The sequence below is a fragment of the Setaria viridis genome, chromosome 2, assembly GCF_005286985.2.
Source record: "Setaria viridis chromosome 2, Setaria_viridis_v4.0, whole genome shotgun sequence".
Classification (NCBI taxonomy): Eukaryota; Viridiplantae; Streptophyta; class Magnoliopsida; order Poales; family Poaceae; genus Setaria; species Setaria viridis.
Window position 1 is genome coordinate 45953822 of NC_048264.2, and position 26117 is coordinate 45979938.

Sequence of the window (26117 nt, forward strand, 5' to 3'; positions counted from 1 at the left end):
TTTTAGCAGGGTATCAAATCTGTCGAATACGATTCAATTAATTATTTATTGTTTATATAAGAAAGGTGGAATACACGTACTATTTGTACTTCATTTCATCGCTATCAACGAGATAAATTTTTTAGTAAAGTGGTTCATGTGACATTCGTGCGTTTACATAATTTGAGAGTTGATTTCACGTCACTATAATCATTAGACATGGGTGTTAAAGGACAAATACTCCTACTTCGTAGTAGTAAATAAACTAAAAATGACGCTGCTCGTATAACGCGTCGTGCTGTAGCAGCGGATGGCACATCTCGGAAAGGGTGCGGGCACGGTGTCACGTAGCACAGGAGTTTCCCCATTAAACAACGGGACGAGATTAAGGCAGATCCAGAGGTGGTTAACAAAGCTTTTAGACCACACCGCATCCACACCACACCCCACCCCACCCCACCACACCAGGAGCAGGAGCACGCACGGGGGGACGCTTCCGGCGCAAGCTGCCATGTGGACTCCGCATGACTCCAAAAGTCCAACGAGCCATCATCCGCAGCTGGCCTGTAGCAGCCCGTAGAGAGGAGAGGAGGAGCGGGTGATTGCCGCAGCGGTGGCCAGCGGCAGCGCGTGCGCGTGCGCTCTCCCCCTCGCGTACTCGGAGCCGAGCGGAGCGGCAACCACGCACCCACGCCCGCGCCCACCAGGCCACCACCACCTCCGTCTCCGTCCGCGGGTGGGGCAAGCGAAAACCCGAGGCGAGAGAGGCCCCAAATCCTAACCACCGCAGGGGCGGCCTCATCCTCCCCGCTCCCACCGCCCGTCCGCCGCACGCGCGCACACCAGATCGCTGCGGCGGCGCCCGCGCGCGGATCCAATGCGGCTGCGGCTGCGGCTGCTGCTGCTGCGGTAGTTGCGGGCGGCGACTGCTGCTGGTTCGGTGCCGTCCGGCTGCGGAGTTGGTTCCTGGTTGATGCGGACGATCTGAGGGGATGGCGGCGGCGGCGGCAACGGCGCCGGGGTCGGCCGAGCGGCAGGCGCGCGGCGGCGCGGTGTCGGCGAGCGGCAACGCGGTGAGTGCCGCTCGATTTCCTCGCGACGCCTGTCGTGGAGCGCGGCGCCGGCCGGGCTGTTGGAATTTGGCGTGCGTTTGGTGTCGGGTGCCTTGCTATGGTGGGTTGTTTTGCTGTTTTTGTGGTGTTGGGAATATTTGGGTTCGATCGAGCTGCGGGGCGAGATGGTGAGGATGAACGGCCACTGCGGTTTGGGTGGACGGGGATGGTGTGGGTGTTTCATGGATGGGTGGTGACTGTTGCCTCTGCGGCGAGGACGACGAGAGCTGAGTTTTCAGGGGCCGCCGCAGCTGCTACTGGATTTGGGTTGGGTTGGACATTAGAGGGCCAGGGGGCGGTTTCCATCGGGTCACATAGTAGCTCAAATTCCTGTGGGAATTGACGATTCTCGCCGCAGAGATGTGTAGTGAAGTGTTTTGTGGGTATTCTATTGGAAATGGGACGATGATATGGAGGCCCTTCCGATGTTTCAAGTGAATTTGTGATTGAAACTAGATAAACTGGATAAGAACTTTTGAATTGCTATCAGAGGCGTCGGAGGATACTGATTTATTTTTTTGGGTGGGGGAATGACTATGACTCGATGTTGTTTTAAAGTTCAGATGTGGTAGAAGGTTGAATATTGAGTTAATGTGACGATTTTTTTTTGTTTTTTGGAGTTCGTCTTGTTTATGTCTGTTTATGCATATGTGGGTGCACGAGAGCAGTCTGTGGAAACAAATTTGTTGATTGGAGAGCTCCCTCACTTCCAAAAATAGGCAACTTCTCTCGATAGTTCAACCTGTTTGTTGTGAATTTGTGGTGCGGTGCATGTTTTCATCGAACTTTTTATTTAACAGTGCTGTTTCTCTTTGAAACAAGGCTTCTGGACAAGAAACATTTCAGATTTTGTTCTAGTGTTCTTTCATATTTGTAATTATCAGTACAATATTTCTGACATTCATGACCCTCTGGGCAGGTATTTAAGAGTGGCCCTCTCTTCATATCATCCAAAGGTAAAACTATTTGTGTCACACAGTTGCTTTTCTTTGATTCGAAATTATAACAATGTTACCATTACAATGGTTTAGGAATTGGGTGGAAATCATGGAAAAAACGTTGGTTCATCCTCACACGAACATCACTGGTTTTCTTCAAGAGTGATCCTGTTAGTATCTCTGTTCTTGTTCACTGTGTAAACTTTGGAATACTTGTGCCAATAGAAAGTTTACAGGAACTAATTGTTATCCATTTTCATATTTGTCATTTACTCATGGTTTACAAGTTATGTTCATAGCATTCAATTCTATTTTCTTGACTTGTGACTGTTCTTTGCATTTACAGAGTACATTGCCACAGAGAAGTGGTGAAGTGAACCTTACTTTGGGGGGAATTGACCTGAATAATTCTGGGAGGTATGCGTCTATCTCACACATGCTTTAGAATCTTGTTCAGCTTGTTTGGTCATGCTGAACGTACTTAATGCGTCTGTCATTTGTGTATACCTGTCTCTCTAGATAAATATCTTACTATTCTTTATATTTTGCTGTATCTGGCACTCATTTGCAGTGTAGTAGTCAGGGAAGACAAAAAGCTGTTGACTGTCCTTTTTCCAGATGGCCGTGATGGCCGTGCCTTCACCTTGAAGGTATACATGTTTACCTTTTGACCCACTTGAGCAGATGCAAAAGTTGAATTATAGGCCTTATGATTTGCTTCATGCATTGTAGTGCTTCCTCTACTTTTACATGAACATACCTCCTCTCCTTATTACAGGCAGAAACTTCTGAAGACTTATTTGAGTGGAAAACAGCACTGGAAGAAGCTCTTGCACAGGCTCCAAATGCAGCTCTTGTGATGGGACATAATGGAATATTTCGTAATGACACAACAGATGTATATGAAGGGGCTATTCCAAATTGTTGGTTCCCTTACAGTTACAGTTTATACTATCATGTGATTGGCTCCTATTCGTGGTGAACTTAATATCCATCTTTTTTTCATACACTTCCTCTATTGACTGCAGGGAGAGAGAAGAGACCTATCAAATCACTAGTTGTTGGCAGGCCAATACTGCTTGCACTGGAAGATATAGATGGCAGTCCTTCTTTTCTAGAAAAAGCTTTGCGTTTCCTTGAGAAACATGGTAGGGCCAATCAATGTTAATTATCACCTAAGTTTTGTTAATTATCATCTAAGTTTGAATCTGCTGTACTTTACCAATGTAAATATTTAATTGAATGTGAACAATCTTGCAGGAATAAAGGTAGAAGGAATTTTGCGTCAAGCTGCAGATGTGGAAGAGGTTGACAAGAGATTGCAAGAATACGAGCAAGGTTTTTGTGGTTACTTAGTTTCATATTTGGAATATTGTGATTTTAGTTTTAGTTTCAATTGTGCATATAATATAGTGTACGATTGTTTCTTTCTATTCCAGGAAGGACAGAGTTTGCACCAGAAGAGGATGCTCATGTTGTTGGTGATTGTGTAAAGGTAATTTTTATCATGTTGTTGGAAAGATTGGTGTCACAGAGTCTTTTTTCGTTCCTGCTTGCCCACTATCTGAATGGATAAATGTGTCTGCAGCATGTTCTCCGAGAGCTTCCATCTTCTCCAGTTCCTGCTTCCTGCTGCACAGCATTATTGGAAGCTTTCCGTAAGTGTTCAATTCATGTTACTCTGAATATGCTTCCTTTGTTATGGAGGGAGACAGTTGTCTTATTTGAACGTTGAAATTACATTGTTTGAGATGTTCTTTATTTATTTACATCTTTCCATCTGGTTTGTAGCATGCTCTCATTATGGCTGCTGCCTTCCAGATGTTTTTCCTTCAAGCACCTACGCAGTGACCAGATAGTTAAAGTCTATTCAGCTTTCTTTGTTTCTATTTTCATTTTCTTTATACTTGTCTAGGTCTGGAAATCAAGGAATCTCGAATCAATTCTATGCGTGCAGCAGTATCTGAAACATTTCCTGAGCCTAATAGGCGGCTGCTACAGAGGTTAGTTTATTTCTTTTTCACAGGGATATATTTGTGTTTGAATTCTCTTTTACTTGGTGGTATATGATCCTGAACAATACATTCTAAATTAGATTCCCTTGTCTGCTCAAGCATATGATCAACATTTTTTCTCATTCGGAAATATGCAATTGAGACAGCAAAAGGTTTCAAAACTAATAAGTTACTACTAAGTACACTTAATAGTTTCACAGAGTCATCAAACTTGCTAGGAACACTTTGTCATATCATATATCAGGCTAATCCTTTAACTAAATCAAAACCCATGTTTGCAGAATTTTGAGAATGATGCATACCATCGCTTCTCATACCGCTGAGAATCGAATGACTCCATCAGCAGTTGCTGCTTGTATGGCTCCGCTCTTGTTGCGCCCCCTTCTTGCTGGTGAATGCGAGATGGAAGATGATTTTGACATGAATAATGACAGTGCTGCCCAGCTTATTGCTGCTGCAAATGCTGCTAACAGTGCTCAAGGCATTGTCACTACTCTATTGGAGGAATACGAGAGTATATTCAACGTGAGTTTCTTGTGCTACCTCAGTATCTTTAATGTATGCCAGATTATACTATTATTATGGACAATATAAGATGACACAATCGTTTAATCGTCTGTCCACTTATCAAAGAAACTATTTACAACAATTACGAGTATGAGAATTGAAAGACATGACAATTCTTTATTCTCTGATTGCATGGAACTGATTTTTCTGTCTGAGTACATGAAGTAATAATAATTATAAAGCATCTCACTTTGCAGCTGCTTTGGGTTTTGACCTTCATCATCTGCATGCACACTAGTTTCTCTGCTGTCTAACATATATTTGTGTGCGATAAACTTAAAAGAAGCAGACACCACATCACTATATGTCTACTCATGTTTATTATTTTTACAGGATGAACACCTTAGGTGCTCCTTGTCACCTGATTCTCAAACTGGAGATAGTGGAAGTGAAGAATCAACGGATGATGAAACCGTCGATATCAAGGATAATAGCTTCCATGATGCAGAAAATGATGTTGACCAAGACTTAGATGATGCCGAGCGAATATTGAGTGGAAAATTGAGTGAAACCAGTGCAGGCACCCGGGGTGACGTTTATGACTACAAGGTTTGATATGCTACTAATCATACATTTGCCTTTTACATTGTTAAGGCGCTAGTGAAAAATTGTTAACAAAAGTCTGCTTCCATTTTCACTGAATATATCTAACATATTGTAGCTCATGTTTTCGGCCATATCTTATCTAGATTATCCCCTACTGTTTCCTTGTAAAAGAAATCCTAGCTATGGTGTCTTGACCAGATTGCATTTTTTTAGTAGCATGTCCATTTGTGAATGTCATCACATAGTTTGCTTTCTTACTCATTGTAATGTGTGGACAACAGGAAGTTAATGGCAATGATTCAGACGCTGAACACTCTGTTGAGGATAATGCTTTGGAATCAAGTATAGATGTAAATGATGCTCCACTAAGTCATTCAACTGAAAATGGTTCAATGAGAGTCCAGCAATCATCGAATGAAAAGGATCCATCAAATCGGGTTTCCAGTCATGAAACTCCATTGTCAATGGGAGAAATTCTTTTGTCTTTGGATGCTGGAATTCCATTACCTGGTCCCGGTGCTGAATATTCTAAGGACAGACACTCCAACAAACCCAATGGAACTCAGCAGCATGTGAAGCGTTCTAACTTATGGGGACGCAACAATGTAAGCAATAAGCCTGCTCGTTTGCTCTTTTTTTCTTCCCCCTGTATAGGTTTGTATTTGTTGAATCTTATATTAGGAAGGCCTGTTAATGTTTGTGGTCATTGAACTAAGGTTCTATGATATGTTGAACCAGAAGGTATGGTTTTCGCAGGGAAAACATTACCAGAAATATAGTTCTATGGTGCACTAAATTCCTTCAGATTATTCTGATTTTTTTTCAGAATAATCTGAAGGAATTTAGTGCACTATATTATGTTTCCTATAACTATCAAGAGTAGTATATTGACCTTATCTGGCTTATGCAGGCAAGAAAGGGCCATCAGTCAGATTTAGTCGATCCGTCCGGTGAAGAAGAGTAAGTTCCTATAGTTATTTCGGTTATTGATATATTTTGGAGGAAGTCGATTTATTGATTTATTTTATAACAAAAGTGCTAACTACCCAACATTTTTTTTGCAGGCTTGCTATCCAAAGACTTGAGGTAACAAAGAATGATCTACAGATCAGGATTGCAAAGGAGGTGAGGAAGGAAAAGTGATCATCAATTCTTGATTAAGGGGAATCTTGCAAACTAACTAGTTATGTTTCTCAGGCTAGAGGTAATGCAATCCTACAGGCAAGTTTGGAAAGAAGAAAACAAGCATTACATGAGCGTCGGGTGGCTCTCGAACAGGATGTATGTCATATTCTGCTAGCATCTACTTTGATTGCTTTTATACCTCCAAAATATATCAGAAATTCAGCCATCTCTTATGTCCATATTTCTTATATTTCGTTTGTTGCAACCAGCTTGAGATGATCGCCCACGTAACATTTAACACTGCAAGTACCTCATTATGAGAGTCTGGTTCTTAGTTTGACCGCACTTGTTGTTCGCTAGGTGTCAAGGTTACAAGAGCAGCTACAGGCTGAAAGGGACCTTAGAGCTGCACTGGAGGTTGGATTAAGCATGTCGTCTTCACAATTTTCTAGTTCACGCTCCATGGATTCAAAGGTATTGAAATATTAAGCAAGTTGATCTTCAATAGTTACTTACCTGACCTGCTGGGCTTATTTTGTGGTTTCCTCTGTTTTCTATGCGCTTCTCCGAAGACAAAGGCAGAGCTTGAGGAGATTGCTCTTGCTGAAGCTGATGTTGCAAGATTAAAACAGAAGGTTGCAGAGCTTCATCTTCAACTCAATCAACAGCGCCAGCACCAGTATGGCTCTTCCGCAGATGCTAACGATCGTTATGAACACCTTCCAAGTCATCTTTCGCAGTAAGACAATACTTCTCGTATTCTTTGTAATTGTCATTCCTTTCAATTGCCACTAGATAATGTGCCCGCAAGTTCAAACATTTTTAGTAAGAAGTTTGTTGGATCTGTCATATTCCTATCTATCTTTATGTGTCGCAATTTATTGAATATGCAATATTTTACCGTTACCAGGAACATTGTCCAACCAGGATTTGATAGGAGCATTGCTTTCTGTAATCAAGAGAAGAAGCAAAGGAATGAGGTTAGCTGTTTGCAAATCTCTTATGTCTTGCTATATATGCTTAACTGCAACTCAAGAAAATCAAAGCATAAGTTGACATCAGCTCTATTATTGCACTTCAATAGTCATATTACAAGTTCAATCAGCACTGCTGGCACTAATAGTAGTAATACACTCTAGCTGGAATCAGCAGGGGAGCCCCCCTACCTTTTTTTAATATAAAAAATGAATATTTACAGGGTGATTACAGCATGATCTGAGTACTAATAGAATTATAGCAGGATGGCTCTTAAATACACTGATATTTTGACAGGAGAGCTTGCCAAGTTCATCCCACTGGAGAAGCATCAAGCAACATGTGCTGTTGCATGGTTCTTCAAGACCTTTCTCCCGCAAGCATTCCCTGGATGCCTCCTTGAGTGATTCAAGGGACGCATCGACAAGTGTGCCAGCAGAGGGAGGGTCAACGTTGTTGAACATCCCCAGAACAACGGAAGTAAGGGAAACCCCTGGTTCTTATTCTGCAGTAGTGTAAAAAAGAAAAACACTTTAGGTTCGATTATTCAATTCGCTTGTTGTGATCTGTAGCAGGGTGTTGAGTATGGGAGACCGCCGGCAGTGCCTTCGTCCACTCTGGTTGAACTAACGACGAGACTAGACTTCTTCAAAGAACGGCGGTCACAGTTGATGGAACAACTCCACAGCCTCGATTTAGGGCATGGATCTGCATCCCATGGTTTCCCATACAAGCCGTCGTCTCCCTGGAACAGTCCAAGATAGAAGGTTGCTCAGCTGTTGCAAGCGCACGCCTGTATATTCTGGTATAGAATCTTTTTTTTTTCTCTCGCGTTATTTTGTAGAAGCTGGTAGTGAGAATGTATATCCCTTTCCTTCCTCCACTTGGTTTGGAGCAGCCTTTTTTGAGCGTGATTTTGTTTTGCTTTTGTAATCTATTGTATGTAATGAGATGAGGGGATTTTGACACGCTTTTCTTATATGTTTTTGGCGATATAAAGGTATTCTTACGGGGCCTATCCAGCTCTGCTCGGTGACTGGAGGAATGGGACATTTCGAAAAAAAAAATCCAGAAAGTGTTGCCATTTCGAAAAAAAATCCGATAAAAATTGGAATACAAACAAATATTCACGTCAGGTGTCAGCATGGGAACATATATAAATAAAGGAAATAAAAGCCACCTGCAATAGCATGTGCGAGTGGCACGCAGGATAGCAAATACGTGGATCGTTTTGTTCCCTGGCCCACGCTCCACATTTCTTCAGCGGCACATCACGGAATTCTCGTCAGATATATATTATCGGATTCCAGCTACAACCTTTGAAGCCGTTGGATTCCAGCTTCTGCAAAAAGAAACATCGGATTCCAGCCTTCACAACGATCACACCATGTGCATGAAGCCACAAGCAAGAGTTCGTTCGTTCGCTCGTTCATGAAACAAGCTTTGAAATCCAACTTGACAGTACAATTTATTGCGTGCTGTACTATCGACCACGCGACTTGCATGCCACCATTGGACGCGTATAAATTTACGAGCTAGCCAAGACATAATTACACAGGACAAGAGCCAAGAATCATGTACAGGAACGCAGTTCAACGAGGGACGAGGGCCTTTGCAACCTAGCGTCAGCAAACCAATTTACAGGGGTGCAAGAGCGTCGAGAGAGCGTTGAGAAGAACCCTCGATGGTTCTGCGAGCTCAGCTCCAAAAGATGGCCTGGGCTGAGCCTCCACAAAATGCGAGCTCAGCTCCAAAAGATGACCTGGGCTGAGCCTCCACAAAATTGCTATCTCCAGGACAGCACTTCAGTGCTTCAGATATGCCGGTTACGTCTTTCTTGATACGGTCAGAAGATCATCACTTTGCAAGGAGAATCAGAGATAGAGAACACGTTCCAGCTGTCTGATTTCATCACGTCGCAGACAGTTGTGTGGTTGCTTGCTTGGCAAGTACTCTCTCGAACTCTGCGCAAGCCTCAGGCGAGTCTTCTTCGCTGGGCGGTACCAGTTGCCAGAAGAGCGGCAAATATGCCTCCCATTCCCTCAAAACTGCGGCGCCCTTCTCGCTGCCCGTTTTTTCCTTTAAAATGACAAAAGGTAGCAAAATTAGGCGATGGCCAACATTTGATACACACAACTTATAACACTTGTTTCTCATAACAGAGCGCGATTCACATACAACATAAGCCTCGATCAAGCCCTTCAGCTGCATCTGCCCAGCCGGAGCATTCACTCTCTGCATCTTGACGATTTCCTTGTTAACCTATTAAAACAATAGCAAGTTATAACCATTGAGAAGTAAATTATGCAGAGGAATAACTCTTTGGCTATCACTTCTTGTGGTTATGCCATGAATTTTCATAGTAACCATGCCAGTTGGTGTAGAATTAAACAGCCAAAGCCCCAGTGACATGCTACACAAAATGTAAATCAAAAGCTCGAAGCTTGCAAACCTTTGGGACAAGTGTATCATCCTCATCCAGAATGTAGGCAAGGCCACCAGTCATTCCAGCTGCAACGTTCCTCCCAACCCTGTATATGAATAAATATGCATGTCTTAAGGATTTATGGAAAAGGAGGCAATTGCCAAAAGAGAACTCTGTAGGTTCTACTTACTTGCCAAGTACAACTACACAACCACCAGTCATGTACTCCAAGCAGTGATCTCCAGTGCCCTCAACCACTGCTTGGCCTAGAGAGTTCCTAACTGCAAATCTCTCTCCTGCCTTGCCTCTCACAAACACTCGACCACCTGTTGCTCCATACAAACAAGTGTTTCCAACTATTGTAGCATCCTCAGGAACAAATCCTGTTTTATCTACAGGAACCACCACCAGTTCTCCACCAGCCATACCCTGAAAAATATCAAAGAGGGTTAGTTTCAAACAGCTGATCCGGCAAGATTTTCGAGGGTTGAATATTTACTACCTTTCCCACATAATCGTTGGCCTCTCCAACTAGCCGGACGTTCATTCCAGGAGTCAGAAAACAACCAAAAGACTGTCCTGCACTTCCATTGAACCTGAAATATAAAATCAATTAAGTTCCTCCCTTTCCACAATTTAAAAGGAAGATTAAAACAAATGCAAAATGAAACATATGGAACATACGTGATGTTGAGCTGCCCTGCAAAGCCCGTGTCTCCATACTTCTTGGCAATCACACCCGCTACTCTTGCGCATACAGCTCTATCAACATTATAAATTTGAAACGTCTTGGAAACCTCTTTCTCATTCTCAATCGCATCAGCTATCTGCAAATTAGATAATGTAAATAATTTTTCACCATGCAGATAAGACTTGGGTTCCAGCAACCGTTACACTTCATTTTAGACAAGACTCTGCATAGATAAAAAATGTACAGTTCTAGTTCTAAGATGACAGAATGACTAGTCAGGTATTGCTTTGATGGTAATGCTGGCAAATCAGCTCTATTGGACCAACCATTAGTTAAGTTAGTCCATGCAACTAAAAACAACTTGTCGAAAACATTACCTCTGGATCGGCAAGGATCGTCTCATCAAGAACAGGGCCATTAGTGTGGACGTCCTGGCTCCTAATCTTGGAGCTGCTCCATTCAGGCAATCCAGCATTCTGATGCACAACCATTAATTAATACAGAAAGCATATTGAAAAGAAGCCAATACCTCAAAGTTCAAATAATAATGTCTGAACCACATACAGATAAGAGGTATCCAAGATCAATGTGCTGTGTTTTCACCAAAGAGACATGCTTTGGTTTAAGCAAATCTGTTCGCCCGATGATATCATCCAGCTTCTCATAACCCAACTGGGCTAATGCAGCTCGTACCTAAACAGATTAACCATTTAAGATAGAAGTTGCAATTATCCCAAAAATAAATACTCAGGCATTGCATAAATCAATTAAGGAACAAGGCTAACATGAACAGCATTGATAATGAGAATCATGGCATACCTCCTCTGCAACAAAGAGGAAGTAGTTAACAAGATCACCAGGAACACCAGGAAACCTGGCACGAAGCTCTTCTCTCTGCAAGGGCATTGTATATAAGAGACAGTCCAATAAGAGGAAGGCCAAATTAATTTGTGTTGCTACTACCTGACTAGCAACTCCAACTGGGCAATTGTTTGTGTGGCAAATGCGTGCCATGACACATCCAGTAGCTATCATAGCTACAGAACCAAAACCATATTCATCAGCACCCATGGCAGCAGCCATAAGAACATCTTGACCACTCCTGAATCCACCGTCCACCCTAAGTACCACCCTCTCTCTCAATCCATTTTGTATGAGTGTCTGGAGGAAGCTAATTAGTATTAGAAAACAGAGTTATTTGTTAGAAAAAAATGATTACAACAAACAATTAAATGTAGGAAACCTGATTCGTTTCTGTAAGACCAAGTTCCCAAGGACCCCCAGCGTGTTTGATTGAGCTGATTGGGCTAGCTCCAGTACCACCATCATGACCTGATATCTGTGTAATAGAACATTTATGAGGACAACAAAAATAAGTACACAGTAAATCTCTAATTCACCCAATTACAGTACGGTTTGGGACAACTCATGTGCAACTGATTGAACAAGAGCTCATAGTATAATCTGTTGAATTTGGAATAGAAGACAGGCGTGACTGCATTCATCCAATCATTATGCTAGTTCAGCATCTCGGCATGATGTGACATAGCATATCAAATTTCTGGACAAGAATATCTTGTCCAGCATTGCAGAGATTTTCCAGAGGCATAGTAAATAACTGGTGCCGTCATGGAACATGTTCCAATTCATAGCACAATTTTATATGGTCATCTTTGTTAACTAGTACGAGATAATTAATATCACAAGAAGTGAAAATTAGGTGTGCAAATACATACTAAAAAAGAAGCTCCATAGTTGGGAAAGTCAGACAGAAAATGCCAGTCGAATGAAATAGAAATAAACATATGCAACCTCACAAGGGTCAACACCCCTTATTGAAGTTTAGATATTAAGATGTATACAGAAACCGCATACAATTAATGTGAATTTTTTTGCACAATGAAAGCATAAGTTAAATCAATGAATTATTTAAAAAGAAAATTAACTAACCTGAATTATGTCTGCATTTGCCTTTGAAACTCCAGAAGCTACAGTGCCAATTCCAGCTTCTGCTACAAGCTTTACGGACACCTTGGCTTTAGGATTGATCTGTTCAGCCAGATTTATTGCACATCTTCATTAGTACAAAGAACAAGAAACCACAAACTTAACAGCATAAGCAGTTGACATAGCACCGATAAGAGACCCAATTCTTGTGAGTCACAGAAAACTAGCATTTTGAAGTTACTGTAGTTCTCCTATAGTACCAAAATTACTAATTGACATTCTACCAATAGCGGCAGAAGACAAACCTGATGGAGGTCATAAATCAACTGTGCAAGATCCTCGATGGAATAGATGTCATGGTGTGGAGGTGGAGATATAAGAGGAACTCCAGGTTTGGAATTCCTTAGGCGAGCAATGTATGCGCTGACTTTTTTCCCAGGAAGTTGACCACCTTCACCAGGCTTTGCACCTTGCGCAATCTTTATCTCAATTTGCTCAGCGTTTACTAAAAATGTAGGTGTAACTCCAAAACGCCCAGATGCAACCTGTAGAAGGAAAGTACTAATGAAAAATTAACCCAAATATTTAATCTGCTAGAAAGAACACATAATACTCCTGTAATTAAGGGAAAAAAAGGCATAGGGAACTCTGCATTGCTAGGTTCTACAGAACTAACGAATTACTTAAACATTCTTGTAGTTCTTTGTGTTAGACACATGCTACCTTATTTATAACATAAAAATGGATACATGCTACTGCGAAGTTGTGTTTTGACTTTTGAGAACTGCCAGTCTACCACTTAGTGTCTTACTAACATCTGGCCCAGGGGCCCCTGCATATCTCCAGAGTTCAGGAAAATCTAGACAGGTCTCCAGATGACTGGATCCCTTCTCTGAGAACTAGTAGGTGATTTTCTATTGCAGAAGAAGGTCAGTCCCCTCATTTTAGGGGAAATGCACATATCCAACAGTGCATACTCTCCCAACACAGACATTGACATGGTAATATTTGCATTAATTAATTGCATAATATCCCACGTATGGTGACAAAAATAAAGCAGACAGCATCAATGAAGTGGATAACATGAGAGAAATGAAATGAACTCTGATGCTCCACCTGCTTGATGGCACTTGTGGCGGTGTCACCGTTCTGAAGACCTTTGAGATGCGGAAGTGTCGAGGAATATCCATCTACCACATCTGTGAGAGGATTCCAACGGATAGGGTCCTGCAAAATGAGAAGTCCATAAGCGACTCTATAACGCAGTTTCCGCTTGAGAAGTCTGACATAACTAATGAACTATGTTGTAAAGAAAAGTTATCTGACCCACCTCACCACCTTCTCCTGAGTTAGATTTTCCACCTATCCTATTCATCGCAATTGCAATAGCTTCATGTGTTTCTCTTGAAATGGCTCCTAGGGACATTCCACCTGTACAAAAACGTTCAACAATGGAGGTTGCAGGCTCAACTTTACCAATAGGAATAGGTGCACGATCACTCTTCAATTCAAGAAGATCTCGAAGGACCTACAGTATAAAAGATATCATGAGCTTTGCAGTGACAGAAAAAGAATAGGTTGGCAACCTGAAGGATCACCACTTACATTGACAGGACGGCTTGCAAGGTGTTGTTGGTAGACAGTGTACGCATTATCACTTTTTTCACGAATTGCTTTGTGCAGCAGCTTTGACATCTCAGGATTATTTGCATGGTATTCCCCTATTCAAAAGGGACAACACATCATAATCAGGACTATTCTGTACTAAGGAAAAAACACAATTACTTCATGCAGCAACTACAAAAGGGTATGTTTAGGGAAAGATGGAAAATGGCATTAAATCTAGAATAAGATGGATGTAGCTATGCAGTCTATTCTAGGCATTTACTACAGGTAAGACCTTTGACGTAAAATAGATGTGCTGGAGGACAGCTTAAGATTATCATGCTACATGACAGGAGGATTCACGATGACACTTCTGTATTGATAAATCTCTAGCAAAGCTAAAAGAAACTTTAGATCACAGACTAGGGATGTCATAGTATGTGTTATAGCATATAATGCCCACACCAAAAACCAGATCCCAGACCATGGAATAACGACTTTATGACTAAAATATATAATATTATAAGAGAGTGCGAGAAATACATGCATCCAAAACATAAAAATAGCATGTTTCACCAAAGGATAGATACTACCTCCAGGTCTGGATTGGATAAATCCAAAGTTTTCTAGTCTCTTCGCGGTATCTTCTGAGAATGCCTTCACCCAGAATGATAAGGTTTCTCTACCCAGCTTTACAAGGATAAGTAGTAGTGTTGGAGAAGTGTTAGTAAGTAAAGCCACAAAAGAGATAAATGTTAACGGACTACAGGAAGACTTAAAAAAACAAAAAGAGGCCTTCTAAACATTATGCCAGGACAATAAAAAAAGGAAGAAAAGCGAAAAATGTACAGATCAGAATTCTGTACAATTTTACAGTGTTGAAAGTAATTGATGCAGCATACTGAAAAATTGTATATAGCTATGATAAGAGTTTAATTACCTCATCAAGTGTGAGCCCTCCAATTTTGGATACACTTCCACAGAAGGCAAGATCGACGACTTCTTGACCAAGACCATAAATTTCAAAGATCTGAGCTCCACAATAGCTATCCAAACAATGTATATGGGTCAAACAATTGCACTAGCAGTTCACACTTAATAATATAGGCAGTATAGCCCTGTTGATTGGATGGCAAAGATAAACAAACCTTGATAGCAGTGAGATACCCATTTTTGAAAGTATCTTGAGCAGGCCAGATTTTACAGCCTGGAAAGTGCATCAATTGAACACGTTAACAAAAAAAAGTACCATTGAAGTAAATGAAATAGATCACACTCTTTAAGTGTTAACTAGAACAGGCAAGATTTAGATAACTCATAAAAAACAGAGAATGACAACAGGGACTTAACATGGGAAGATGGACCTAAGGCCTCTCATACTGGATTCAACTATGTTCAGATGATTAGGGGCAAAAGGACAACAATCAACAAACAAGTTAATAGCTAAAAAAGCATACCTTGATAAAGTTTCTTTGTGCCTGCTCAATAGTCACCGTTGGCATCTTCCCATTCCGCATCAAATTAACAGTTTTGTTGCTCAGCCTCCATTGCCGGCATGTTTCTAGTGCCAGATAAGGACACACAGCACTGATGCACAGTAGAAGAAGGAATATTGGTAAATTTAATAAGATACACAAAAAATGGCTATTTCAACACTGTACAATTCATGAGGAAGCACACATATGAATACTACAATCTATGTATGCCAGTTCAACAGAAAACAAAACTACACTTATTTTTATAAGTACACAAAATATAGTATTTTGATCTGATTTTAAGTTCATGAAAGGCCAAAAACACATTTAGTGAAACTAGTGAATTTCTAGCTTTCAGAGGGTCCAACTCCCATATCAGCATTGTCTATTGGTAGTTTCCTTAATATTTGGTCATATCCAACAGTAGAATTGTTCAGATGGTCTTCGACTATGTGTCATACGAACCATGGTTTTAAGTCATGGTCTGGTGATAGTCATGGGAGTAACTCCCACTAGAGTTCAAATCCTAGTACCACGTTTTACACACATGCAAGTGCTTTCAAAGATAAATATTGAAAGACATGTGATAGGAAACGCCCTCGCTTGTGCACATGTTGGGAATGTGCACATGCTTTTATGCACGATGAGGCTGTGAAGTTAAGCAAACTGCAAATGTGATGACTACTCCCTCCGCCAGCAAATGGAAGGAATGTTTTTAATGGTCTTGTCCACAAATGTTAACACCTATTTCATATTCAATGCAAATGCTGTTCCCTATATACCCCAATCAATATACACCTTCTAATTGCATTGGTTGCATGCATGCATTGAATATAGGCTTTAAAGACAAGTAATTAGAGGTAATTTAATCAGTTGAAAGTCTTCTTAATCTACATGAAGACCAAACGGGCTATACAATTATGGACGGAGGGAGTACCTATTCTTGACAGAAATCTATTGTTAGCAACAAACTCTTACCTAGCACCATATCCGATCAGACACGCAAAGTGATGCGTGCTGAAACACTGAGCAGTATCAGCAACAATAGAAGCAGACATACGAAGTCCATTCTGAATCAAATGCTGGTGGATGGCACCAACAGCCAGAAGAATTGGTATTGCAGGCCGAGTTGGTTCCTACATCATCCAATAATAGATTATGATCTAGGTAGTGTAATGAAAAATGGATAATCTGTCATTCAAGTGATTGTTGCAAAAACATAAATAGCGATAATAATTTAAATCAAAAGCAAAGCTTCTCATTTTTATACAAGTAAACGAAACATTTAAAGTGAATTACCTAGCACTATGAAGCTTTTCAAGCATCTGTAGGTTCGAATCATGCATAATGTAAAGCCGATGCTAGTTTTGGCAGGGAAAATCATAGCAAGCCAATGTTGACAAGATACAATAAATTATTCAAAGAGGTGGTTGAATCTTTTAATGGCGCTTTTAAATTAGCAAAGGGCCAATTTAAGGTGAACAGGATGTGTCCAGTGTTCGTAATAAGAATAGTTAGTCTGATATGTGCCCACTAGAGAACAACATCCTGAAGTATTAATGATTTTAAGCATCTCATAATGATGCACAGTCATAATCTATTAGCTTCCTTATTTATCTGTATGCAAGTAAATTGTGGTATGAAAGCGGAGCTATATGTGGCACTATATTATCCAATCTATTTTAATGTTGTTTCTATGGTTAACTACAAAACAAGCGTGCCAGCAAGATTGTAGTTCTTGTTCCAAATTTTATGTTTTACTACTATAACAGTGAATAAAAAATCTGCTGCAATGCATATTAGACAAGTGAACGAGAAAAGAATGTTAACACGCATTTAGATTGCGGGTACATTTTTAGAATAAAAATCTGAAAAACTACTTGAAACATATTTTGAATATGTAAAAAAAATGTGGAAGAAAAGGAAGTCTGAGACACCCGATAATTTGAAAAGATAGCAGCTTTCAAGTACTGTGCTAACAAGTTGAAAAGAAAAGTACTCACAGGTGCTTCAGAACGGTCAGAAAGCACAAGAAGTTGACAACCACTCCGCACAGCAGCATCCGCTTCCTCACAAAGAGCCTTAATTGTACTATCAAGGGAACCATCTAGACCTTTACGAATGTCAAAGTACGTTGAGAGTACTTTGGGCTTCAGTTTTGAGTCTTTCAAAAGTGATTCTAGTTCACCTTCATTTAGCACAGGGCTTGATAGGGCAACCTGAAAAAGTCAATGGTGGTGTTTTGATATTAGCCAAAAATAATAATAAACATCAAGTCATATACTTGATTTGAAACTAACCAAACTCACCTGATCAGCATTTTCAGGTCCAACCTCCAAGATGTTGCCTCTTTTACCGATATTAACTTCAAGAGACATAACTAAGCCTTCTCTTAGTGGATCAATTGCAGGATTTGTAACCTAGAAATGCAAAAGAAAATCGTGTCCAGTAGAAGCACAAGCTGAGAGGACATTGATGTTGATAGCAACTTTTTGTAGATGAGATCAAATTCCATGGAAAAAAATGTCATCACTGTGACCAAGTAAAAGTTAAGAGACCTGATGCTCAATGAAATGTAAATAACAATAAATAAATCACTATTTTTTCCTACAAGGCTACCATACCAACAAAAGGGCATGCAGCTCAATTTACTTTTTGTGGAATTTTTTGTTTGGAAATATTAAATTTCACAATACAGAAGGCCAAATTTTAGATGGACTCATGGACTAGAATTCGTCAGTTTATTGTGCCTGGTAAAAATATAGTTTCTCAAGTACCAACCCTGCCATAGATAAATAGGTTGCCAAATCATTTCATAATTTACTGTCATGCTGAAACAGGGAAGGCTATTACTTGAGTGCACCATGATACGAATTTCAATGAATATAGCAGTCTATTTAGACTTGAAAGGGCTCAGACTAAGGATTTACTAACCTGAGCAAACCGCTGCTTGAAATAATCATATAACAAGTGTGGCTTTTGTGACAACACAGCTAATGGAATGTCATCGCCCATACAAAATGTTGGTTCCTTTCCTTGTGAAGCCATAGATTCAATCACCATTTGCACATCTTCACTTGAATAGCCAAATGCCCTAGGAAAAAAAACCAAATATGTTTAAATTAAACATTCAGCTCTAGTAACCATGTAGTGTTTCTAACTGTTACAACCCTTGGTATGTGTCTGTCGTGCAACTTCTAATCTAAAAGTAATATAGCTAGATACTCCCTTCGTTCCACATTGTTTGTCCATGGACGTTCCACAATGTTTGTCCACTGAGGATATCAAGGGTGTAGTTATTGCAATATTTCCATTTACTACCTGTAATTAAATGTTCCGATAGGAGAAAAAATATTCTATTATGACATTTAATTGGGGATTGACGGTCATTTCACATTGTTTTCTTCTTGAAACTAGTACTCCTTGGTCTATGGTCCATGCGCCTGGTGTGCTATGGACAAATATTTTAGAACGGAGGGAGCAGTACACGGGGTTACTAACTTAAAATCAACTAAATTAGTGGAGAACACAAAAACACTACTCGAACAAGTAAAAGAAAAGAATTTAAGAGATGTTCAAGAATCAGGATCAAAGGAACAGAGTTTGATGAATTCTTACTGTTGATGTCTCAATACAGTCTCATTGTCCATGATGGTTGAGGAGAGGAAGTTGACAGGCTTTATTGAACGCATGCGTTCTTGCAACCAAGTTCCGTAGGGATTTGATGAAGCTACATTTTTCTTTACTGCTGTGTTTTCAAGCACCTGGATGATTCATGAGGTTTAAAATCTACATAGAAAATTCTGCAGCAGTCAAAGGCAGGAAAGGGAAGAGATTTTTTGTTCATATTCTAACCTGTCCAGTCTGTAGGTCAACAGTTATCATCATTCCAGGGCCTAATCTTCCTTTCATTACTACCTTCGACTCGTCCATCGGTATAACACCAACCTGTATGCCGCCATTGACAAAATTAGTCATGAGTGCGAACCAAAATGAAAATTTGAGATTTCACATAACACTTGAGAAGGTGATCAAAATTCAATATTTCAATTTATCAACTACATACTTTCATGTCATAATTACAAAACAAATCATATTAATTTCCACTGCTCAGGAGATTGTCAAAAGGTGTGACCTGCAAGGCAGCTTATTTAAGACAACAGGGGGAAAAAAAGGGGCATCCTGTTAATGCATTGCTCCCTACTACAACTGAAGAACTGTGCATTTCACTACAAAGTTATACATACAAGAGAGCGAGCTGAGAAGTTAGTCCAGTAAACGTTTTCATACATTACAAATTAATAATCTCTGCTCCATCCAAGTGGAAGCGTCTAACTTGAATGGTAGTTGATGCATTACACCAAACTCAGCCAATGCTAATTATCTAGGATGCAACACAAACGTGTAGCCAAAAAGGCAAGAACAGAGCCATGCAAGATCTTCCAAGTTTGACACCAGGCACACATCACATTACATTAAAATAGGAATAAATCACTAACTTCATTGTTTTCACCTAGTCACCTAGCCTAGCTGACAGACCTACACTTCTGCAGATGGACACAATACTTACTTAGTGTTAAATTTAGTTTAGCTTGTGACACCTGAACTATGCGATTTGGTATTGAAGGATTTCGGTGTATCTGCAATGAATTACTGGCAGATAAACCAAATGCTCCAATTCAAGGGTTTCAAAATGGATACTTTATTAGATGCGAGACAATTCTCTCTGATAACATTGATGTTGAACGTATAATTTTGTACAGAAGAGAGAAATAGCTTGAACCAACCTCAGATGCAACATAAACGAAGTCATCTGATGTTCTCCAATAGCGTGCTGGACGGAGCCCATTCCTATCAAGAGTTGCTCCTACTGTCCTTCCATCACTGAACAAAAAAAAAATACATAAAACACCTATAAGCACCACCTCTCTGTTGCAGGCCGTTATTCAGTTGGAAAGGCGGCACACGAAGCCCAAAGAAAAGGTATCGCTATAGTCTATAAATTTCTTATTCGAAGGAACTTTTGTAGACCAGTTCAATGATGCCTTTCATGGTTTTTTTCCCCTTTGACTATTCTTATGTTATCTATTATTATATATTGTGCACACTGGGAACTTCCATGTCCTAGCATAGCTTAGAAGCTTTCAGAAGTTACATTCAAAATACCTTCTAAAGAACCCATTTATGCTATATTCCCTGCTTTTAGCTGCACAGAAGTAAAATTTGCTAATAACACAACAAGGCTTCAACCGAAGTGGATAACAAAAACATTGATTTACATCAGATACTCAAATAGCAAAAGAACATAAGAAGGGGCAGTCCATACTGGCATACAGATAATCTTACCTAAATAGGAGTAAAGCAGGTCCATCCCAAGCCTCCATTTGTCCTTTGTAGTAGTCATAAAAGTCAATTACCTATACAAAAAAAACACAAATCAATTGGACATGATTGCTTGCGCAAGCTAATACGAAAGGGACTTTGTGCCTGCCCTTAACCATACCTCTGGGTATTTTATCAATAGTGTTGGATGGTTCTTGTATGCCTCAGGTACGAGAATCATAAGAGCTTCAGCAGGACTTCTACCACTTCTTAGCAGTAACTGGTGCAAGAAAGGATGAGATTGTTTAACAATATTAGCAGCACAATTTGAGGTGAAGTGGAATGGAAAAGAAAAATGCAGGCAGGCTTCTCTGAGTGGAATGCAGGCTTTGTTATATAATTTCAGTGAAAGGAGTGTGGCCTCTTACTTCAGCAGTACTGTCAAGATTTGCTGAATCAGATGCTCTAGGGTCACCAAATGGGCGAATTTCATGCTCACGACCTCGCCACACAGGAGACTGTACTGTGGCTTCCCTTGATCGCATCCAGTTCAAGTTTCCCTGCAAGGAAAACAGAACACGGTGAATAATGCCAGAGGTACCATTTAAAGTGAGTATCAAAAAATTTGGGAACAACGTAGGAAGGAACTAAAAAGAAGATACGGCAAATAAAAAGTAATCACGGGTACCATTCGAGGATGTTAAAGAAAACCTGTATTGTGTTAATCTCTCCGTTGTGTCCAAGTAACCTCATAGGTTGAGCAAGAGGCCATCTAGGACTTGTATTTGTACTGTATCTTCGATGATAAATGGCAAAAGGAGATTTATACAGTTCATTCTGAAGGTCCAAATAGAACTGCCCAAGAACCTCAGATCGAAGCATTCCTTTGTAGACAATTGTTCTGCTTGACAAAGAGCAGAAATAAAGTTCATCTGCCCAACTGGAAGATTTTGCAGCCCGCTCTATCAGCTTTCGGCAGATGTATAGTTCTCTCTCTATGTCATCAGGATTATCTTCCTTTGCAACTTTCACAAATATTTGTTGTATATTAGGCATGGTTTCTTTTGCATAACGACCAACCACTGATACATTAAAAGGAACAGTTCTCCAGCCAAGAACCTCAAGGCCCTCATCCGCGAAAACCTTTTCAATTGCTGTAACATGATAAAGTGCCACTTTCAGATCATGCAGAAAAAGAAATAATAGCAACTGTGGTAAGTAGTTCTACAAAGAATTAAGCCATATTTTCCAAAAGGAAAGGTAGAGAGCACTGTCAACACACTCGGCAAACTAGCACACTGGAAACACCAATTAAACTTTTTGTATGCTACAGCTGTTGAACTTGCATGCTTTCTAAACCTTGTATCAAGGGAAAATATGTGCCACAGAAACTACATTCCAACCAACGGTTTCAATTTTTAAGGAACAACATTTTGTGGGCATGCTAAGTATGGCAGCATGAAAATTCCATGTAACAATTGAAGTAGGCAGCAACAGGACAGGGATTGCCAAGCAGAAATCTCTGATTCAAATAAACATAGAAAATGATCCACTTTGGAGACAAGAAAAAAGGTCCCCTGTGTGGGCAGCATATTGTTTTTTTTGAGGTAAAGGAGGCCCCTACTGTGTTAAATATATTAAAATAGAGAAAAAAAACTGTACAGAAAGTTAGAAAAGATCTACAAGAAGAAGGGTGAAAATGACATCTAAGAAAACGAGATTGTGGTAAAGCATCAGGACATTACCAGCTTTGGCTTCTTCCATGGACTTCTCATCTTGTGGAAGGAAGACCATGCCTACACCAGTACTTTTTCTGTCAAAGGGAGCAAGTCCTTGCTTGTTGGCCCAGTCATCAAACAAGTCCCATGGAATACCACTCATCAATCCTGACCCATCACCGGAGTCATTGTCTGCTCCACAACCACCCCGGTGCTCCATGCACCCAAGAGCCATTAGAGCATCGCGAACAATGTTGAACGAAGGCTCATTTTTCAAATTTGCGACGAACCCAACACCACAAGCTCCACGTTCAGATAATATATCGTTCAAATCCGCAGCCTGGTAAAGGAAAAGGAAAAAGGAATTCCTGGTGTTAACCAGCATTAAATACAATGATTGATTTACAATGTCGCAGTTGTTGCAGCCTACTCAACACATTCCAGAAGGGACATGGCATATTCAGTACACTATTACAGATATTCCACCTATGCTTTACACAATGTGATGCACTGACACTCCTAGAAACTTGATCGTGATTAGTACCTACCAACACAGCTGTCACCTATCTTTCCAATAACACTCGATTGCTTATTAAAACCTGCATTTGGTATGCTTTGTTCACTTGTTATACTATGTATTTTTAAAACATCCATGAAAGGAACAGATCAAAAGCGACAATTTGCTGTGCATGACGATCAACAACCGATTAAAAAACTTGTAGTTGCAAGCAACCACTGCTTCAACACATAACCTTATCAAATGCGGTAATCAGGATACCGCATAACAAATTGGACTCGTCAACTGCCTGCGCTACTGTCCCTGCTTTCCCCAATCTCCCAGCACAATCGGGCAATGGTACAACTATAACAAAGGAAATGAAAACCAAACCCGACAGAACATTTTAAGCCATCGAAACGTCAATCGTCGATGATTTTCATAGACAATACGGAACAATCCAGAACCCACAAAACCCCAAAGCACGCACGCAGTACCTCTCTGCTCTCTCCCACACACACGTCACGAGTAACGACGAGAGTCACGAGAGCAATAAACCCGATCCCGATCGTCGTCCATATCCATCCGTACCTGCTGCGTGGGCTTCTGCGGCGCGGGTGAGGCCTCCCGCCGGGCGACGCCGCCGAGCACGGCGCGGGCGGACGAGGATGAGGCAACGACCCAGCTCCGCCTCGCGGCCGCGGAGGACGGGCCCCGCGCCCGCAGCCTGGAGCGGCGCGCGGCGGCGGCCCTCCCCGCGAGCAGCAGCGGCGGCGCGGCGCGGGGCAGCGGGAGGAGCGCGGCGGCCGTGGTCGGCGCCGCGCGCGGGAGCGTGGCCATGGCCCTGGCCTCCTAGCCCCGGGCGGCGGCCCTTGCGGGGCGACGACGTTGAAGCGTGATCCGGTCCGGCGGCGCGCCCCCCCGCACAACGCTAGTCGCTAGCACCCCCTAAACTTTACCGACCGGCAAACGCACACCACGCGTCGCCCGCGGCGGTGTGATATAGCGCGAACGGGAGGCGGTAGATGTGGTGGCCGCGGCCCCGGAAGCCGACAAGGGAGGAGATCGTGTGGAGAGGATGGGAGCGAACAGGATAGGGCGGGGGCGAGAGAAGGATGGAGTGGAGCGGAGGAGGAGGAGTAGTTATAGACGTGAACGAGACGACGAGCAACGCGACGACGAGGAGGGCTTTGCTCCCTTCGGCTACCGCTCGCCACCCCGCCTCTCGGGCGCACGGGGGGACGCACAGCAAGGGGACAGGCACAGCACGCCGGGGAGGGGATCAAACCGGATGGAGCGGATGAACGGGAAGGGGGAGGCGGTGGACTCGCGCTTGGGGTTTGTGTGGTTTTTAAAGCAAGGGGAGGCCTTTTGGGCTTTTTTGGTGGGGCCCGGCTCGGGGCAGCATAGGTGGGTGGCTGCTGGGATTTTGACCGGGGTTTTGGGGTTTTTTTGCTTAGGCCCAGTGTATTATTGAGGCTACTAGCGTACGACTACTACTCCAGTACTCCGTAGCTATCAAAAAAAAGGAAAAGGAGAGGAAATTTTTTTAAAAAAAAGGATTCACCCTGCTTTTATAGAAAGCTAATAACGATTTGAGTTCCGACATGAGAGGAAGCGGTCCTATTGTTAGATAAAAGATTCTTCAGGCGGCTGGTCTTCAACTTTTCCAAAAAGTCTTCCGTCCACCCCCGCACTTGGGTCATCAGGCCATCGGGTGTTCTTGATGTGCATCTTCCAGCCGCACTCGCCATTTCTGCGTACAAACATAAATTTTTAAGAGTATTTCAGCTAGAGCTCGTGGAAACTCCCCCTCTATTGCCATTTTGGTTGCGGGTGGTCCAGAGAGACCACATCACATTTGCAAGTGAGAAATGTTTTAGACTCTGGGTGTTTGGATACTACGTGCTAAACTTTAGTAGTGTTATATCGGACGTTCGGATGCTAATTAGGAGGATTAAATATGAGCTAATTATAAAACTAATTGCATAACTTCTATGCTAATTTGTGAGATGAATCTATTAAGCCAAATTAATCCATCATTACCAAATGGTTTCGGTAGCACTAAATTGTCAAATCATGGACTAATTAGGCTTAATAGATTCGTCTCGCGAATTAGACTCCATCTGTGCAATTAGTTTTGTAATTAGCCTATATTTAATACTCCTAATTAGCATTCAAACATCCAATATGACAGTTGCTAAACTTTAGCATAGGATGTCCAAACACCCCTCTATCTATCGCAGCTCGGAGATAGACATTTATCTAGGAAATCCCACAAGCTAACTGGAGTCCTTTCCCAACCCAAGGCTTCCCCAAGCCACGCCCAAGAAGAATATATCACGAACTTACCTTTCATACGTCCCTTTGTCCTGGTTTAAAGTTGGCCTAGACAAAAGGTGCTTTAATCCTGGTCAAATATCAACCACCCGTGTGAGACCCTTTAGTCCCGGGTGAAAAAATCCACCACCCATGGGGGACCCTTTAGTCCCGGGTGGTAAGACAACCCGGGACTAAAGGGTCCCCCATGGGTGGTTGAAAAATAACTAAAGCTCTCGGACCCTTTAGTCTCGGTTTGTGTTACCAAATCAAGACTAAAGGGTTCCCCACGAGTTAATACAAAAGGATTCCATCCCCTATATAGTCAGATGTGCTGTGTAGGTGGGATGGTAAGGAAGCTACGCGCGAGATTTGAGGTCATGGGTTCGAATCCCACGCATCGCGCATGCGCATATTTCGCGTGAAAAATCACGTGACTTGTGACTTGCGTGCGCGTGTGGGGGCCTCCCGGGAATTTCTAATACCAACCGGGACTAACGGGGATGGGGGCTGCGTGACCCGGGACTAAAGACCCTCTCGTCTCGATGAGTGACCCGGGGGCATGGATTTTCAGCAGATTTGCTCCCTACCATCCGGGACAAAAACGATATTTCCACTGGTGTATGATCAAAGGAAATTGATGGGACAGTTTTCCTACTCTTTGATTGCATGAAATTGGAAATCTCTATCGCTACGTCGTTATTAATTACTCACAATGGCTAAAGGTTTATAGTTCATGCGATGGTTAAACTTAAAGAAGGGTGAATCTAGACTCAAACATGCATGAGTTGTTGTCTGACTTAAAATTACTGTGCATTAGGGCAAGTACATTGCTACACGTCAGCGGTCTCATAGGTCGTCT

General features: G+C 41.6%; 2 protein-coding genes across 7 annotated transcripts; one reads left to right on the forward strand and one right to left on the reverse strand.

Moving 5' to 3' along the window:
- The first annotated feature begins 570 nt into the window (after window positions 1–570).
- Window positions 571–8273, forward strand: LOC117843737 (rho GTPase-activating protein 7). Of its 4 annotated transcripts, none has more exons than XM_034724420.2 (22): window positions 571–1052; window positions 2011–2047; window positions 2123–2199; window positions 2376–2446; window positions 2601–2679; window positions 2808–2967; window positions 3058–3177; window positions 3290–3367; window positions 3469–3524; window positions 3618–3687; window positions 3945–4032; window positions 4326–4569; window positions 4945–5160; window positions 5439–5762; window positions 6068–6117; window positions 6222–6282; window positions 6355–6438; window positions 6643–6756; window positions 6855–7021; window positions 7193–7262; window positions 7555–7737; window positions 7833–8273. In XM_034724420.2, exons 1-22 carry the CDS (start codon window positions 972–974, stop codon window positions 8019–8021), a joined length of 2619 nt encoding a protein of 872 aa, XP_034580311.1. In that variant the 5' UTR covers window positions 571–971; the 3' UTR covers window positions 8022–8273. The 4 variants fall into 4 exon arrangements, with proteins under 4 accessions (XP_034580311.1, XP_034580310.1, XP_034580313.1 ...); XM_034724419.2 differs by having other exon boundaries at window positions 573–1052; window positions 7830–8273; XM_034724422.2 differs by having other exon boundaries at window positions 573–1052; window positions 2808–2952.
- A 378-nt stretch (window positions 8274–8651) lies between these two features.
- On the reverse strand, window positions 8652–24248 carry LOC117843736 (ferredoxin-dependent glutamate synthase, chloroplastic). Of its 3 annotated transcripts, XM_034724418.2 has the most exons (33): window positions 23528–24247; window positions 22468–22780; window positions 21434–21876; window positions 21151–21282; window positions 20904–21002; window positions 20747–20817; window positions 20188–20284; window positions 19256–19348; window positions 19019–19164; window positions 18335–18494; window positions 17710–17820; window positions 17404–17619; window positions 16379–16536; window positions 15383–15512; window positions 15074–15132; window positions 14866–14971; window positions 14519–14615; window positions 13926–14041; window positions 13651–13848; window positions 13437–13547; window positions 12626–12865; window positions 12324–12422; window positions 11617–11712; window positions 11337–11534; window positions 11193–11267; window positions 10938–11066; window positions 10751–10849; window positions 10367–10509; window positions 10185–10278; window positions 9873–10111; window positions 9710–9788; window positions 9436–9519; window positions 8652–9336 (listed from the first exon to the last, which is right to left on the reverse strand). In XM_034724418.2, the coding sequence occupies exons 1-33, from the start codon at window positions 23774–23776 to the stop codon at window positions 9169–9171; spliced, it is 4848 nt and encodes a 1615-aa protein (XP_034580309.1). In that variant the 5' UTR covers window positions 23777–24247; the 3' UTR covers window positions 8652–9168. The 3 variants fall into 3 exon arrangements, with proteins under 3 accessions (XP_034580309.1, XP_072147773.1, XP_072147774.1); XM_072291672.1 differs by having other exon boundaries at window positions 11193–11534; window positions 23528–24248; XM_072291673.1 differs by lacking the exons at window positions 21434–21876; window positions 22468–22780; window positions 23528–24247 and adding an exon at window positions 21411–21432.
- Between the last annotated feature and the right edge of the window lie 1869 nt (window positions 24249–26117).